The 18,399-nt window shown below is 48.2% G+C and overlaps 1 protein-coding gene across 6 annotated transcripts in view; it reads right to left on the reverse strand.

Annotated features, from left to right (window-relative positions):
- Pcnt (pericentrin) overlaps positions 1-18,399 on the reverse strand; it is a 129,141-nt gene that overhangs the window by 86,400 nt on the left and 24,342 nt on the right. For 4 of the 6 annotated variants that reach the window (XM_045148729.1, XM_045148733.1, XM_045148732.1 and 1 more), the window contains exons 9-15: positions 15,504-15,747; positions 14,840-14,927; positions 14,046-14,168; positions 10,207-10,300; positions 8,105-8,322; positions 4,125-4,582; positions 1,201-1,765 (exon numbers count right to left, since the gene is read on the reverse strand). In XM_045148729.1, the coding sequence (XP_045004664.1) occupies positions 1,201-1,765; positions 4,125-4,582; positions 8,105-8,322; positions 10,207-10,300; positions 14,046-14,168; positions 14,840-14,927; positions 15,504-15,747 (1,790 nt within the window). Of the gene's footprint in view, positions 1-1,200; positions 1,766-4,124; positions 4,583-8,104; positions 8,323-10,206; positions 10,385-14,045; positions 14,169-14,839; positions 14,928-15,503; positions 15,748-18,399 lie in introns of all 6 variants that reach the window. The other 2 variants (XM_045148731.1, XM_045148730.1) reach the window with 2 other exon arrangements.

An 18,399-nucleotide genomic window follows, 5' to 3' on the forward strand; every position in this document is an offset into this window, starting at 1 on the left:
TTTTTTGGGGCCACCAAATATTTTGGATCATGCAGAGAACATATATTGTACTGTAGTAATTTTGTATTTACATTTGTATGATGTGACATTATAGATGTGAATGTTAATCACTGCTTGACTATGTTAATAAAGTTGTTTAACTATAAACAAAAAGTGTGGCTGGAGAGACGGCTTAGGGGTTTAAGGCACTTGGCCTGTGAAACCTAAGGACCCAGGTTCAAATTCACCTGTACCCTCATAAGCCATCTGCACAAGGTGGCACATTTGCCTGGAGTTCATTTGCAGTGGGTAGAGGCCCTGGCACGCCCATTCTCTCTCTCTCTCTCTTTTGGTTTTTGAGGTAGGGTCTCACCCTAGCTCAGGCTGACCTGGAATTCACTATGGAGTCTCAGGGTGGCCTCAAACTCACAGCGATCCTTCTACCTCTGCCTCCCGAGTGCTGGGATTAAAGGTGTGCACCACGACGCCTGGCTCTCACTCTTTCACTCTTTTTTTTAAGAGTGAGAGCAACAGAGAGACAGAATGGGTGTGCTAGGGCCTCAGCCACTTCAATTGAACTGCAGACACTTGTGCCATCTTGTGGGCATGTGCGACCTTGCGCTTGCATCACCTTTGGGCATCTGATTTATGTGGGATCTGGAGAGAGATTGAACATGGGTCCTTAGGCTTCGCAGGCAAGCGTCTTAACCTCTAAACCATCTCTCCAGCCCCCATTCTTTCTTTATCTGCCTTTTTCTCTTTCATGTGTGCTCTAATAAATAATTTTTTTTTAAAGTTTAAAAATTAAACAAGCATGCAGTAAACTTATAAGAACCTGACAGTATCCCAGGCAATGCACAGTGGGACAGAACTTCATGCACGCTGGAATGGCCTCCCAGACAATACACACTGGGATGGTGGCCCAGACATCCCAGAACCCGCTGTCTGGTATCATTTGCAGTGCACCCACAAGTCACCACTGCCATCAGCCATCTGTGAGCACATGCACACAAACACACGGATACGTGTATACCAACACATATGGACACACACCACAAACAGAGATGCACAGATATACATGCACTGAGGCACATGATTCAGACATACCAGATATGCAGACAAGACACGAGTGCATGCACATAAACGCCCACACACACGTAGTACACAACCAGCACTTACAGTAACGCGGAGGGAGCCCCGCCCTGGGCCCAAGCCCCTCACCTGATGTACACCCTGCGGTCCAGTGGCGAGGGCTTGTCGTTTCTCTGTGTGTTTGGTGTTCATTTCAATTCTCAGGCTTTCCTTTACAGACTGAAGCTCCTTATTATGTTTCAGCTTAAGTTTCTCCAATTCCAGAGTCAAAACCTCTTGGTGAGAAGAGTCCCTTTTCTGTAGCTGCTCCTCCAGCTCTGCTTGCAAAAGTTCCAGAGCCCTCCTGTGCTCATCTCGAATGATCTGAATGTCAGCCAGGTAACAGGACTCCAGAGCATCCAGGTTTGACAGATGTCTAGCTTCCAGCGCACTGATTTCAGCAGCGTGCTTCACCTGCAGCTCGGCCATGTGAGTCTCGAGGATCGCCCGCCGCTCGCCTTCCAGGGAAGCTACCCGCTCAGCAAGCTCAGACTGGTGCCTCCTTGTGAGCTCCATCTCAAGAGACAGCAGCTGCTGCTGGTGTTCCTGCTGTAGAAGCTGGAGCTCCTGAGTGTGCTTCTCCTGGGCATCTCGCAGGAAGGCATCTTGTTCCTTGGCAAAGTTCTCCATAATCTCTTTACGTTCTTCCAAAAACCTGAGGCGACAATCAAGGTGAGTATGAGCCGCAGGACACGCGCCACTCTGTGCCTGTCCCCTCTGAGCCGCAAGACCCATTTCTCACAGAAGCCACCTGGGCCCTCGTTCTGAAGTTTCCTCAAGTTCAGGGGCCACATGAAGCCTGAGGAGCTAAGGCCAGAGCCATGGAGTCACCAGGTCTCAAAGCACAGGGAGCATGGGTAGCACCAGCAAGGACACCACACTTGCCTTCAGGACAACAGGCATTTGAAACCACACCTAACGCCGATGCTTCCACTTTAGCAGGGAAAGATACCTATCACAGGGCAATCCAGGGGGCTGGGGAAAGAACAGTGGCAAATCTGACAGAGTAGGAAGACTTAATTCTAGCGGGAGGGCAGTACTTCTTGAACTGTGAGCAATGGAACAGCACCAAGGTCTCTGGCAGGAACAGGCCTTGGGTCATGATGTGTTTGCTAAGTTTACACAAGCAAGAACTGTACTTTCTATGTGCAACCTGACTATGGGGCTCCCACAGACGACCTCACATGACCTTCCTGTGAGGTGGGAGCAGCATGGTCCTGTGCAGTTGGACATCTGGCTTTAAGTGTGTAGGTCTAGACCTGTACTTAAATTCTCAACCCAGAACAGAACCCCTGAAGAGAAACTGGGCAGGCTGAAGACAAGGTGGGGCCTAGCCATCAGAAAGTTCAACAGCCTGCCAATAGGTAAACCTTGACCTCCATAGTCTGAGAATTAAGGTTTGCCTAAGTGCTTGCAAAGAGAAGCAAAGAGTGCTAGAGAGATGGCTTAGCGGTTAAGATGTTTGCTAGCAAAGCCAAAGGACCGAGGTTTGATTCCCCAGTACCCATGTAAAGCCAGATTTGCAAGGTGGCACATGGGTCTGGAGTTCATTTGCAGTGGCTACAGGCCCTAGCATGCTCATTCATTCTCTCTCTCTTTCTCTCAAATAAACAAAATATTTTGGCCGGGCATGATGGCAAGCACCTTTAATCCCAGCACTCAAGAGGCAGAAGTAGGAGGATTGCCATGAGTTCAAGGACACATGATACTACAGAATGAATTTCAGGTCAGGCCTGGACTAGAGTGAGACCCTACCTCAATAAAACAGAGGGAGAGAGAGAGAAGCAAAGAATCAGGTCATGTTCTGAATAGAAAACTTCAGGGAATTACATGTTCAAGAAAATTTTTATTTTTAAGACTATGTTTAAGTTAAAAAAAAAAAAAATGCTGGGCATGGTGGCACACACCCTTAATCCCAGCACTTGGGAGGGAGAGGCAGTAGGATCATGGTAAATTCGAGGCCACCCTGAGACTCCATAGTGAATTCCAGGTCAGCCTGGGCTAGAGTGAGACCCTACCTCAACAAAAACAAAACAAAACAAAAAACACACAACCCTCCAAAGACTCATCTTAATGAACTACATATCCACAGGATACGTTGTGTGGTTTAAGGTTCTACCATTAAAATGTTAAGATGGTGTCCACCTAACCAAGCTTCACCTCCTGCAGGAGGGAGTGCGGGGGACGAGGCCCAAGGAGAGAAACTACCTGCTGTACTTCAGCCAAGCCCAGATGAAACCACAGAAGAACTGGGGAGATGAGCAAGAATGCTGTTTCCACGGTGAACCTGATAGTCAGTGCCAGGATGAAGGACACTCAACACCCACCAAAGCAGAGACCCAGAGGCTCCTAAGAGCCCATCACTGAAGTAGACTTAAAACCCAAGAAGGCTCAGGGAAACTTGCAGAACAGGGGTCAGAAAGATTGTTAGAGCCACAGGCTGGGACATCATGCCCAGAGGCACTGCTTCTCCCCAATAACTGGCTGACTGCTGCTCCACATCACACAACCACAATCCCCAAAGGGAATAACTCGTAACCCCAATGACGAGGGCCTCCTTCAGAAAAGGGGCAGGGATGAGGGAAAGGATGGTACCAGCATGTGATGTTTCCATACCAAGTTTGTCCATAATTAATAAAAAAAATTTTAAGAAAATAAAAGGGGGAGAGGAATTACCATGGTTTATTGTCTATAATTATGGAGGTTGTCAATCAAAACAATAAAAAAGTTTTTAAAAAGAAAACAAAAAATACAGGACCCATACATATTTCTGTCCACACAGGCCCTCAAGCCGCACAGAAGGTGTGGCTATGCTGCTCCTAGTGTGTATGTTATGGAGCACAAAGCTACATCTGTCCTTTAGGGGCTAAAACCTCAGTGTGTCATGACTTATTCCACTTCTTTCCGTACGCTCTGCCCTCATCTCGCCTGAGGACCTGCTTCTCAGCTCTGTGGGCACCTTGGGCAGGTGGCTCTGCAGCAAACCCACTGCACTGCTCCACAGTGTCACCTACCTGTTCCGGGCCAGCATCAGCCGAAGAGCACAGTCCTTCTTGTCACAGAGGAGCATGGTATGCTCCCCGCCTTGGGCCACAGGGGACCCGCAGCCACGGTCCCTGCAAGGAAGAACCTCATCTCCAGGGAGCTCCTGCTCCAGCTGCCGCAGGCGGCCGTGCTGTTCCATCAGCGATCTCTCCAGGTCCAGGATCTGGGCGGCCTGCTGCTCCTGCAGGAGCCGCATGCTCGTCTCCCGCAGCTCAAACCTGTTCATTAGTGACTGTTTCTCAGACTCGGCCTTTTCTCTCAGCTCTAGGCGCATGGAGGCTAAGTTCTCTTCAGCGTCTCTCTTTAGGTCCTCATGTAAAAGCTCCCACGCCGCTTCTCTTTTTTTAAGCTCTTCCTTCATTAACTGAATCTTCTCTTCAGCTTTATTTAGTTTTTCCTGGTGGTCTTCAACTAGACTATTTCTTACCTAAAGATGACATAATATTGTTTAAGAGGAAAGAAATTAAAGGGACAGATGATTAGATGCAGTAACTCCAATCCACCTTTCAAGATGGGTATTTCTACACTGCATTTCAGAGCACAGCATTAGGAATAATTCTTGTATTGACAGGAATGAGAAGAGCCTAAAATAAACAAATTTAAAACTATCTGTTTGCCCCTGACAACAACTAACACTTGGAACTACAAGGTGACTAGAGCAGAGATAGACTAGAGCCTCCTTGGGTACCAAGAACATCAGTGCCAACCCAGACACGCCTGGGTACCAAGAACATCAGTGCCAACCCAGACACGCCTGGGTCTTCCGCAAGGGGCAGCCAGACCAGAGGCTCAAGAGAAAGGCGCTCATCTCCTGATCTCTAATGAACAAAACTATTAATTCTAAAAAGTTCCATCAGCCGGGCGCGGTGGCGCACACCTTTAATCCCAGCACTCAGGAGGCAGAGGTAGGAGACTGCTAAGAGTTCCAGGCCACTCTGAGACTACATAGTGAATTCCAAGTTAGCCTGGGCCAGAGCAAAACTTTACCTGGGAGGAAAACAAACTCTGACCATGGCATGGTAGCACAAGCCTTTAATACCAGCACCAGGGAGACAGAGGATCACTGTGAGTACCAGGCTGGCCTGATACTACAGTATTCCATACATAAAATGATCTGGATATCCATGACCTCTCAGTGCCTGACACTACCTACACAAGACTATTATAATAGGAGGAAAAGTTGATGACATCAAAATAAAAGAAAGACTAAGCCAGGCACATGCCTTTAATCCTAGTACTTGGGAGGCAGAGGTAAGAATATCACCATGACTTCAAGGCCACCTTGAGACTACAGTGAATTCCAGGTCAGCCTGGACTAGAATGATACCCTACCTCAAAAAACCAAAAAAGAGAGACTAATTTACAGAGGGTATGATGAAAAATGAAGTTGTGAAGGGGAAAGTAGACGGGAAGGAATTATCTTGGTTTATTGTCTTTAATTACATAAACTGTCAATAAGGGCTGGGGTAATGGCTTAGTGGTTAAGGTGTTCGCCTGCAAAGCCTAAGGACCATGGTTTGATTCCCCAGGGCCCACGTAAGCCAGATGCACAAGGGAGATCATGCGCCTGGAGTTCCTTTGCAGTCTCTCTGCCTCTTCCTTGATCTCTGTCAAGTAAATATATATATTTTATTTATTTACTTGAGAGCGACAGAGAGAGAGAGAGAAAGAGGCAGCAAGAGAGAATGGGTGTGCCAGGGCCTCCAGCCACTGCAAAAGAACTCCAGATGCATGCGCCCCCATGTGCATCTGGTTAACGTGGGTCCTGGGGAACTGAGCCTCAAACCAGGGTCTTTAGGCTTCATAAGCAAGCGCTTAACTGCTAAGCCATCTCTCCAACCTAGAATATTTTTTAAAAACAAAAGAAAAGGAAATTGTCAATTTTTTTTTTTTTCCCCAAGGTAGGGTCTCTCTCTAACCCAGGCTAACCTGGAATTCACTATGGAGCCTTAGGGTGGCCTTGAACTCATGCGATTCTCCTAACTCTGCCTCCCGAGTGCTGGGATTAAAGGTGTGTGCCACCACGCCCGGTTTTTGTTTTCGCTTTTTTTTTTGGTTTTTCAAGGTAGGGTCTCACTCTGGTCCAGGCTGACCTGGAATTAACTCTGTCATCTCAGGGTGGCCTTGAACTCATGGTAATCCTCCTACCTCTGCCTCCCGAGTGCTGGGATTAAAGGCGTGCGCCACCATGCCCGGCTTGTTTTTGCTTTTTTTGAGGTAGGGTCTCAATCTAGCTCAGGCTGACCTGGAATTCACTATATATTCTCAGGGTGACTTTGAACTCACAGTAATCCTACCTCTGCCTCCCAAGTGCTGGGATTAAAGGCATGCGCCGCCACACCTGGCTAAATATTTTTTTGAAAAGAAAAAATAAAGTCTAGGGTTAGAGAGATGTCTTAGTGGTTAAGACATTTGCCTGCGAAGCCTTAAGGACCCCAGTTCAGCTCCCCACTACTTACATAAGCCGGGTGCACAAAGTGACACATGCATCTGGAGTCCTCTTGCAGTTGCTACAGGCTCTGGTATAGCCATTCTCTCTTCCTTTCTCTCTCTCTCTGCCTCTTTCTCAAATAAATAAATGAAATATAAAGAATTTTTTAAAAAATTAAATAAATAAATGTCTATGCCAGACATGGTGAAGCATGAGTTTAATCCCAGCACCCAGGAGGCAGAGGTAGGAGGATCCCTGTGAGTTCAAGGCCAGTCTGAGACTACACTGTGAATTCCAGGTCAGCCTGGGCTACAGTGAGACCCTACCTTGAAAACACAAGTCGAAAACCAGATACAGTAACTCATGCTTATAATCCCAGCTCTCTGAAGGCTGAGGAAGAAACACTGCTGTGAGTTCAAGGCCAGCCTGAGATAATGAATTCCAGGTCAGCCTAGGCCAGAGTGAGACCCTACCTCAAAAAAAAAAAACAAAAAAAAAAGCTGGGCGTGGTGGCACATGCCTTTAATCCCAGCACTTGGGAGGCAGAGGTAGAAGGATCGCCTACTCTAGTACGAGGCCACCCTAAGACTACACAGTGAATTTCAGGTCAGCACTGAGCCAGAGTGAGACCCTACCTCGAAAATAAATAAATAAATAAAGTCTAAACCGGGCGTGGTGGTGCACACCTTTAATCCCAGCACTTGGGAGACAGAGGTAGGAGGATCACTGTGAGTTTGAGGCCAGCCTGGGAAACCAAAGTATGTGTTGTCTTCAGCAACAGGAGCTCGCCATCTAGTTCTGGTGGGTGGCAACAGCAGTACAATAACCTGTATTGCGTTTAGGGTTCAGGGCATTCTGGACCAACAACTCAAAGAGGAAGCCTATTCCCAGGATACTCAGTTAATAACTTTAGGGCTTTGGGGAATGGTTTTATCCATTTACATCTGTTTAACTTTCCTTTATTTTGATTTTAATTAGCTTCTGTAGCAGCATGTTTCCTTTTATGGCCTTTTCACAATACACTATAAACATTTTTTTTCTTTATTTTTCACTATAATTCTAAACTATGACAAGACCTTGAACTATACTGGCTACATATAGAAGCCCATTTGTTATTTTAAGGAGGGCGATGTTGACCAATCTGTCCATATTCATAATGGCATAGCAGTGGCTTTTTCAAACTTACAAAGTGCCCAGGAAGGGGTTCAGTGTATGCACTGTCCATGGCTGCTAAACCACCACCAAGAAGAGTCTCTGACTGTGGGATGAAGATCAGAAGGTGGCCAGTGCCTCTTCCCCAAGCCTTGAGGACATATGACCATTTCCCTAAGGACAGCCAGAATTGTCTCTGGTCCAGGGTGGAACGCTACCTGACCACTGGCATTTTACTGCCAGGGCCGGTTTCATTCCTACAAACATGCCATGCATGGTCCCACGGTACACTCTGAATGTGCCCGTGCACACAAAGACCTGGCCTTTGGCAGGAAGTTCACAGTCTCACTGAGGGTCACTACTCACACTTTCCAGGTCTTCTCTCAGGTGGGTCTCATGCTGCAACTTTTCATGTAACTTTCTGTTTTCTATTTTTAAGAGTTCAATTTCTTCCTTGAGTTCAGTCTGAAGAAGTAGAAGTTTAACCTTGTGCTCAGCTTCCAAACCCAGGACTCTGGATGCCACCTGTGCGTCCACCTCCAAGGCCATGTCCTGTAAACACTGGAGATGTGCCTGTGTGAGCTCTGGGGGACAAGGGAACAGGGAGGACTGTCATCTGTTGTGACCCACCTACGTGCAGCACCAACAGAATGGCAGCAACTTTCTTTTTATTATTATTTTATTATTATTTATTTTTGTACTCATTGAATATAGTCAAGTTGGCACCATTGTTAGCCTCCTCCCTGTCCTTCCCCCTACACAGGGACCCTCTTTGTTGGGGTATATGGGTCATGCATTGTGGGGTTAGCCTTCAGTTTTGGGTAGGAGGAAATGTCTCTGCGTGTGGCTCTGACATTCTTTCTGGCCCCTCTTCTGCACATTTCCCTGAGCCATGTTGGATTCATTTTATGTATGCTTCAGCGTTGAGATCTTGGGAGAATGGCAGCAACTTTCAAAGGATTTAGGTAACAAGAAACCTTGGTTTGGCCCTCCTAAGAGTGGACGTAACTCTTTCAGCATCTACGTCTCAGGGCATAGCCCCGGCCTGTCCTGCCCTCAGTCCAAGGGTATACATAGCACACACTAGAGCTCAGGATGCTTGTTCAGGTCAGGTGTGACATACAACCTGCTTCTCATCACCTACGATAAGCCTTACACCCAGCACAGATGTGCCTGTGCAGGTACACACTGTCTGAGGCCTCAGCATAGGGAATGGGCCTGAGACCAGATACGCAGGGTCTGAGTGTGAGGTGAGCACACTCCCTTCTCCCCCATCAGGTCTAGACCTCCCTCTAAAGAGGAAGCAAAGGCCCAAGCCTTGGGATGCAACAAAGGACAAGCCATGCCATGAGGAATACATGGAACACAGCAGCAAAAATGACAGACCATGGGCTGGAGAGATGGTTTAGCAGTTAAGTGCTTGCCTGTGAAGCGTAAGGACCCCAGTTCGAGGCTCAATTCCCCAGGACCCACGTTAGCCAGATGGACAAGGGGGTGCGCGTGTCTGGAGTTCATCTGCAGTGGCTAGAGGCCCTGGAGTGCCCATCTTCTCTATCTGCCTCTTTCTCTGTCCGTTGCTCTCAAATAAATAAGTAAAAATAAACAAAAAAAATTTTTTTTAAATGTCAGACCTTGTCACAGGCAGCTGCAGAGGGCCACAGTGCAGCAGGACAAGAGCAGGAGGGGCATGTGCAACCACAGTCCCTGTCAGAACGTCTCACCCAGCTCAGAGTGAGCTCCAGACCAAGACAGACTCTTGGCAGCCAAGTGGAGCCAGATGCCATTCCTCAAAGTAGGACCCTCGAACTGGAGGATCATGAGTGGGGGCAACTGAGCAAAGCTAGAGGTACTTTTCTCACCAGCTGCCCACTCCTCCTGGAGCCACTCCTGACAGCAACTCCTGTCCCGCACCACGGGATCACAACTCGAGGATGGCCAAGGTCTCTCTATCCCACCACCACTGGACCATCCAATAGCTCCTTCCCCTGTGCTTCCTGGACAACCCAGTCTTGCTCTAACAAGCTGAGCTATCAGGCTAGGCCTGTACAGGCACAGCAGGTCCTAGTAACATCATCTACCATTGGTAAGCAGTTGTCACCAGAGCTGCCCACTGCCCAGCAACTCCCTCTTGAAAGTGAGTGCTGAGTACTGCCTCGTCAGACAACCCTGCCAGGAGCAAAACAGCTGCACACAAGGCAAGCCAACAGCACGTGCTCCCCCTAGGCCGGCCCTCCTCTAACTCCAACCCAAGTAACAGCATTTGGCACCTCACAGCAAGGGGGACTGTGCTTCCCTGAGAGGCTTGTACTCTGTGTGCACCAGCTCCAGAATAAGCAGCCAGGTGCCCACGTGCCCCATGACCAAGAATCACATCCCAGACTCCAGCCTTTCTCTGACATATCCCTGTTGGCTTAGCCTGCAACCTGTCATGGGAACAAGGTGCTAAGAAGGGCAAATGGGGCACACACCTTGGCTGTGCTGGTCTGAACGTGTAGATGGAAGCCTTGCCACTTCCAGCACCCCAGGCTCCAAGAAGCAGCTGTCTGATCCATCCTCCTTGATCTGGAAATGGAGTGAGGAACTCAATGCTTGTGACTTGTACCTGTATTTTTCTTCTAGCCCTGTCTGTGAACATGTCAGGCTCTCCTAGGGAAGAATTGCACAGGACAGACAGGCCAATTAGTAGCCTTGGTCACTTTGCTGTTATCGCCCGTGCAAGGCATTTTCTGCTTTGTTCAAAGGAAATACACTAAGACGTGCATGATTCACTAAATTACACACCATGCGTGGCATTCTTCACAAGACCATAGGAATGTCCACAATGCTTCTTCCTGTCCACCACTGTCCACATCAGACTACAGAACCCACAGAAGTAGTGGCTGCAGCCTGAGGACAGCGTGCTCCACCATGCAAGTGTCCAACAGGTAGAAGACAACCTTGCCCGCATGAATGAAGATGTGACCGTTTATCACAGTTGGGTGACTGCAGTACCCACAGGGCTCCCTATTTGCTGAAACCTTCCCTCCTGCCCTCAAAGTCATTGCAAAATGCCTTCTTCCCTTCCTGGGTCTCTCCTACTTCCAACCGTACATCCCAAGCCCAGAAATCTCTTAAACTCTAGGCTTCTGTGATCTGTCACCCACTAATAGCGGTGTCCCCATCACACTCCTGCCTGGTGCTAAGGGAAATGGCCCATGGAAGATTCAGACACTATGGAAGGCCATCTCAGCAGCCACACCAGGAACATGGTCAGAAGTCCCTTCAAATTCCCTCTTCTTTCCTCTCTCCCTGATTAAAAATATAAAAGATTAACAAAAAAAAAAAAAAAAAAAAAAGGAAATGGGCTGGAGAGATGGCCTAGCAGTTAAGGTGTTTGCCTGCAAAGCCGAGGGACTCATGTTTGACTCTCCAGGTCACACATAAGCCACTCAAGGTGAAACAAGCACGCAAGGTTGCACATGCACACAAGGTGGCACACACATATGGAGTTCAATTACAATGGCTGGAGGCCCTGGGGCGACAACAGTCTCCTGATAAAAATAAATAATAAAAAAGCTTTTTTAAAAAAAGTCCCTTCAAGTGTACTCTGCTGCTCTCCCGCAGGCTAACAGTTCTGCTTACCTCCTTGGCCACTCTGGTCCTTACAGGCATTTCCCACACAAACTCTGAGGTCAGCCTTTTAAACTCAAACCAGTCCCTCCTGCTGCCAGTCCCATACCTCCCATAAGACCCTACCTGCTCTAGTGTGGTGTCTCTGGCTTCTTCCTCTGCATGCTGTAACTACTGTCACTTCAACCACACAGAGATATCATCAGGTTCAACATCTACTGATCCCACCTTCCATGACATCCTTTCTCCCTCAGCATATCCCTTCCAGAGCCCAACTGGGGGCAAAGACATGTTCTTTGGCCCCACATAGAAGATCCACAAGGAGGCTCTGGTGCTGCCAAGTTCCAGCCCTGAAAATAGACCCTACTCTGTACAGGCTGAAAGCACCCTTGTAGATGGATCAACACACACTGAAAATGCGGCCAGAGATTCCTCAAAATTGTAAGCTATATCACCCTGAACCTCAAGCTTCAAATGAGCCCAAGTAAAATTCCCACAGTTGCAAAAATAAGCACCATGACTGATGAGAAAGATATGGCCCTGTGACAGTAAGCTGGACAGGGATGTCTCGCTGAGAATGGACAACACTGAGGGAAGGTTGTGAAGTTACCCTAGTGCCCTGAGGCCCTCTCCAAGGAAACAGAAGATCAGGCCCAATAAGCAAAGCGAAGACAGCCCCCACAAAAGCCCAAAAGTGAGCAAGGCCGAGGACTATTTAAACCAGGAGGGACAAAAACAACAAAGGGGAAATGGGCCAAGAGGTGAGGCGGCTGCAACAGACAGAATAGTGTTCAATACACAAATGAAAAGATACTCAACCTCATGAATAACCAAAGAAATACACATCAAAAGGAGACAACTGTTGGACTGGAGAGAAGGCTTAGCGGTTAAGGTACTTACTTCCAAAGCTAAGGACTAAAGTTCAATTCCGCAGAACCCACATAAGCCAGATGGTGGTCTGGAGTTTGCTAGCAGTGGCTAGAAGCCCTGACGTGCCCATTCTTTCTCTCTATATTTATCGCCCCCCCCTCCACAAATAAAAATAAATAAAATTTTTAAAAAGGAGACCCTGTCAATCAGACAAGGAACACCACACTTTGGTGATATCAATGGCCCAGCTATTGTAGGACTAGGAAGGAGGATTATAGACTGTGGCCCACTAACAAGCACACGTGCTTCTGACTACATATATACTCAATCCTTTTTATCTCCATCCTGAAACATAATGATAAGAAAAAAGTTGCTTACACACTTATGAAGGAAAATAGGGCAGAGAAAAAACAGTGAATCAACACCAGCCTACTATCAGCACAAAGAGGAGACCCCATGCAAGGTCACTGAGAAATCCTGCTTGAGCTGAGCTGAAAACTTCCGTGTAGACCTCCTGACAGAAAGCTGGAAAAAGCTATGGTGCATGTGGCACCATGGTAGAGAGAGAAGTCATTAGTGGAGATAAACAACAGTGGACACTGCAAACCTTTAAGTATGGCCAGCCAGACCAAATGAACCAAGAGATACAATACTGGCATGTCTGTTATGGGAGAAACCAACTGCTCTCTAATTGGACTGGAGGCCCGCTCCAAGGGAGGGGAAACATGCCTGATGCTGAAAAATCTATAACAGGAGAAGTCATGAGCCCTAGGGGGTGTCTGCCTAACGCATACATTATGCTCACCAAACTGCCCAGTAAGCACGTCTCTTCATGTGCATGCCCATATATTAATGCCACAATCACTTTTGGTTAGAGAAGCTTCTCTTTTCTTTTCAGGTCCTCAGAGATGACTCAAAAGGCACCTTAGTGCTGCAAAGAAGTGAAAGGTAAGAGAAGTGAAGGGCAAGAGGCATGCTCAGCACTGAAACATCACTATCACACCTTCTAGGGCTGAGGGTCCATTAAGGAAGAGGTGGCAGAAAGAATGTAAGAGCCAAAGGACTTACTATGGTAGGACTCCTTACCATGCACTCTTCCAGACACAAAATGGCCTGGATCATGACTTTGTAGTGCCTAGCACTACCTACACAAGACCATCATAATAGCAGGAAAAGATGATGATATCAAAATAAAAGAGACTGATGGGGTCGGGTGTGGTGGTGCATGCCTTTAATGCCAGCTCTCAGGAGGAAGAGGTAGGAGGATTTCCATGAGTTTGAGGCCAGCCTAAGACTACATAGTGAATATAGTGAATTCCAGGTTACCCTGGGTTAAAGCTAGAGCTTGCCTTGAGAAACCACAACAAAAAACACAGAAAAAAAAAAAAAAAACCACCAAAGTATAGGCAGGCAGGTATGCGGTGTGGCAGAGGAAGCCTTGCTGAAAGCCAGGAGACAGAGCAAAATACAAGAATCAGGACTAGAGGAAAGAAAAGAAGGGCAAGGCAGCCTCTTGGTTTTGTCTTAATCCACCAGAAAAACAGGACATAAGAGTGAGGTCAGAGGTGTTTCCCAAGCGGAAAATCAAGCTTCCCTCGGTGTGATGAATCAAAGGACAGAAAAGCAGATTTTATGACATGAACAACAGTCTATTTCTAAATTAACTACTGATCCTCAACATTTCCTCCATGACTTAAAAACAGCCTGGAAGCCAGATATGGTGGCACATGGCTTTAATCCCAGAAGTAGCAAGATCACCATGAGTTCGAGGCCACCTTGAGACTACATAGTGAATTCCAGGTCAGCTTGGGCTACAGTGAGACCATACCTGGGTGGGGTGTGGAGACGCAGGGGACAGCCTGGAGGACAGCTGGGAAGATGGCTCAGTGGCTAATGGCTCTTGCTTGCAAGCCTGGCAGTCAGGGTTCAATTTCCCAGTACTCACATAAAGCTGGACACAAAATGAGCATTTGTCCATAATCTCAATGTGACTACAGCAATAGGTGATCTGAGAGAATCCACAAGTTCATAGGCCAGCTGGACTGGCGCACATGCAATGACAAGAACAAGGAAGACCCCCATCTCAAGCAAGGTGGAGGAGTGCACAAACACCCGAGCATGTCCTCAGACCTGCACATGCGCCAAGTGGTCTATGGTGGGCACGCATCCACACACTAGCGCGTACACACACGTGGTCTATGGTGGGCACGCATCCACACACTAGCGCGTACACACACGTGGTCTATGGTGGGCACGCATCCACACACTAGCGCGTACACACACGTGGTCTATGGTGGGCACGCATCCACACACTAGCGCGTACACACACGTGGTCTATGGTGGGCACGCATCCACACACTAGCGCGTAAACACACGTGGTCTATGGTGGGCACGCATCCACACACTAGCGCGTACACACACGTGGTCTATGGTGGGCACGCATCCACACACTAGCGCGTACACACACGTGGTCTATGGTGGGCACGCATCCACACACTAGCGCGTACACACACGTGGTCTATGGTGGGCACGCATCCACACACTAGCGCGTACACACACGTGGTCTATGGTGGGCACGCATCCACACACTAGCGCGTACACACTCGCCTAGTGCTCTCCCACCTCTGGCTGCTCAGGTTGAAGATCATGCGGACCCAGCTGCTCTTCGCCTTCTCTGCCAGACGTCACTTCTGGAAACATACAGGATAAACTAGGAGAAAAAACATGTTTAAAACTTCAGTGTACCCTGTTCTTGCCAGCATGCTCCCTCTGCCCTCGGGCCCAACCCCATAGAGCTAAGGCATCTATGTAAAGGTAGGATTATGCTCAGCTGGTGTCACAACACAGGGGAGAGAGGCCAACTGCCCAGCAACCAGCAGCCAGCACAGAGGCCACACTGGCAACTCAGTGGGAAGGCGCAGCAAACAGGCAGCTGCTTGGGTCGAGTGCAGTCCATGGAATGTGGTTCTAAGACAGTTCTGCTGGCCCCACTCGCATCAGAGTACAAATGAGGGATGCAAACCCAGTCTAAGTCCCACATTTCACAGGCCCTCTGGACATCAACACCACTCCCAGCGCTGGGGATGGAACTCAGTGGGTAGAAAGCTTGTCTAGAATTCAGGAACCCCTGAGCAAGGTGACACATACCTGTACTCCTAGCACTTGGGAGGTGGAGCCAGGAGGAGCCGAAATGCAAGGTCATCCTCAGCTACATAGGGAGTCTGAGGACAGCGCAGGCTAGAGACTCTTGTTTTAAAAATGAAGAAACCCACATTGCTTCCTTTACCTGACTTCTGCAGACTCTAGAGGAGAGTCCTCCCTTGCCTCCTGCAGCCGTTGCTGGAACAGAGTCAGGTCTTCCTGATAAGTCTTCTCAGCATCCTTCAGCTTCTTCTCAAAGTAAACCCTGAGCTGCTCCAGCTCCGACTCATGCTGGGCTCTATCCCGCTGCTGCTGCTGAGCGAAGTCCAACCGCAAGTGTTCTAGCTCCTCCAGGGGAGACTCTCCGCTCAGGAGCGGGTCCCAGGGATCTTCAGCAGAATGAAGACACAATTACCCCCAAATGAAACAACAAACCAGAACACAGAAAGGTTCCTGGGGAGATGTTGAGAAAGGCCCAATCCCAGAGCCTATGAATGGATGAGGACAACCCCCCCCTGCACATACACACATGCACCTATGGTTCACTCAGTATCTCTTGAGTCCCTTAAAAAAGAAATCTGAGGGCTGGAGAGATGGCTTAGCGGTTAAGCGCTTGCCTGTGAAGCCTAAGGACTCTGGTTCGAGGCTCGGTTCCCCAGGTCCCACGTTAGCCAGATGCACAAGGGGGCGCACGCGTCTGGAGTTCGTTTGCAGAGGCTGGAAGCCCTGGTGCACCCATTCTCTCTCTCTCCCTCTATCTGTGTTTCTCTTTGTGTCTGTCACTCTCTAATAAATACGTTAAAAATCTAAAAAAAAAAATCTGAGTTTTGGGCTAAGTCATTTGCCTGCAAAGCCAAAGAATCCTGGTTTGATTCTTCAGGACCCACATAAGCCAGATGCACAAGGCAGCACATGCATCTGAAGTGTTTGCAGTGGGTGGAGGCCCTGGTGCGCCTGTGCCCGTGTTCTCTCTCTCTCTCTCTGCCTCTTTCTCTCTCTCAAATAAATAAATAATTTTTTTTTTAATCTGAGTTTTTTCCAGCTAGTGGTACAAAGACTAGAGCAACCAGAATTGTGGCAGAAAGCCATTGTAACCTGCCACAATTCCAACGAGCTCATTGATGGATTTAGAGTATCACATAGCCACTGACTCACTCTTGGATTTCAGGTGTGGGAAGCAATGGGCAGAAACTCAGATACAACACTTCATATTTCCAGTGAGCTTATAACTGCGTTTTGAAGCTACCAACATAATACTTTGCTACACAATAACAGAAAAGCAACACATACCACACCCAAGCTTGTGGACTAGAGAACACGGCTAGCTGGCCTCCGGCAGTCACTAACAAACAATGCAGACTAAGTCAGCTACTACACCTGACATTACAGACCCAAGTTCCCCATGTCCTGGGATGCAGGATGATAGCCCATGGCAGAATATGCTCCATCATATGTACAAGCAGCTCCACCTCTGGACCCATCTCTTCTCTTCTCCAGCCTCCAGTAACAGATGGATCCCAAGAAAAAGATAAACTGACATGTTGGCAGCCATACCTAGCCATAGACACAGCTCCAGGCCTCACTCACCACCACACAACAAAAAGGGATTTGCCAAGTGGTGTATTTCTTGCTCATCCTGCTCCTCCATCCAAATCACATTTGCCCTCAGAAGCAACCAAGAGTCTTCAAGGTTTTTGTGCAAATGAATACCAAGAAAGGATGTTGGTTGGTGCCAGGCTCCTGTGACCTTGGATTCTGGTGAGCTGAACTGAACCCGCCCTCTCTGCCCCTGGGCACAACTGTCTCTGCTGCTCTTGGGCAGCCATGTGCACCTGCTGCACGAAGACTTTCCTGACACAAAAGGTAAGGGTCGAGATTCCGGGTCTTGCCGAGCTCAGCTGAGGGAGACCAGACTGGAGTGGCCTCAGCAAAAGCTGGAGCTACATACAGGAGCACAACACCACCTGTTGTTGTTTTCTTTTTCCAATTTTTTTTTAATTTTATTTATTTATTTATTTATTTATTTATTTGAGAGCGACAGACACAGAGAGAAAGACAGAGAGAGGGAGAGAGAGAGAATGGGCGCGCCAGGGCTTCCAGCCTCTGCAAACGAACTCCAGACGCGTGCGCCCCCTTGTGCATCTGGCTAACGTGGGACCTGGGGAACCGAGCCTCGAACCAGGGTCCTTAGGCTTCACAGGCAAGCGCTTAACCACTAAGCCATCTCTCCAGCCCTCCAATTTTTTTTTTATTAACAACTTCCGTGATTATAAAAAATATCCCATGGCAATTCCCTCCGTCCCCCCACTTTCCCCTTTGAAAGTGCACTCTTCATCACATCCCCTCCTCCTCTCAACCAGCCTCTCTTTCATTGTGATGTCATCATCTTTTCCTCCTAGTATGATGGTCTTGTGTAGGTAGTGTCAGGCACTGTGAGGCCATGGAGATCCAGGCCATTGTGGACAACACCTGTTTTGAAGCAGCTCTCAGGATCCACACAGCCATGAGCAGAAAGCCTCACCCCACCCTGGACTCCCAGTGCCTGCTAAGAAGGACCTGCGATGGCACGCAGTAGTGTTTTCAGGTAAAGCTGAGCACTCTCAATACCTCATCCGACACATGAAGGACACCTTGCTGCAGGCCAGTCTATGTCATCAGGACACAGTAATGGCTGCTACTTAGCTGGCATGTTAAGGGACAAAAGTCAAAACTCTCCCAAATGAAACAAGACACACTATGGCCACACTACCCTGAGCATGCCAATCTCACCTGCAGAAGGTGCTTTCATGATGGAAACCAAGCAAGCTTACAAAGTCACTTTGGTTTCAGTTTTTGAGGTGAGGTCTTGCTCTAGCCCAGGATGACCTGGAATTCACTATGTCTCAAGCTGTCCTCAAACTTAGTGATCCTCCTACCTCTGCCTCCCAAGTGCTGGTATTGAAGGTGTGTGCCACCACACCTGGCTTACAAAGGCACTTTTTGTGCTCACTGTAAGTTTTAAATTCTGGGGTTCCAACAACTAAACCCATACAGGGGTGGGG

The sequence above is a fragment of the Jaculus jaculus genome, chromosome 5 (genome assembly GCF_020740685.1).
Source record: "Jaculus jaculus isolate mJacJac1 chromosome 5, mJacJac1.mat.Y.cur, whole genome shotgun sequence".
NCBI lineage: Eukaryota > Metazoa > Chordata > Mammalia > Rodentia > Dipodidae > Jaculus > Jaculus jaculus.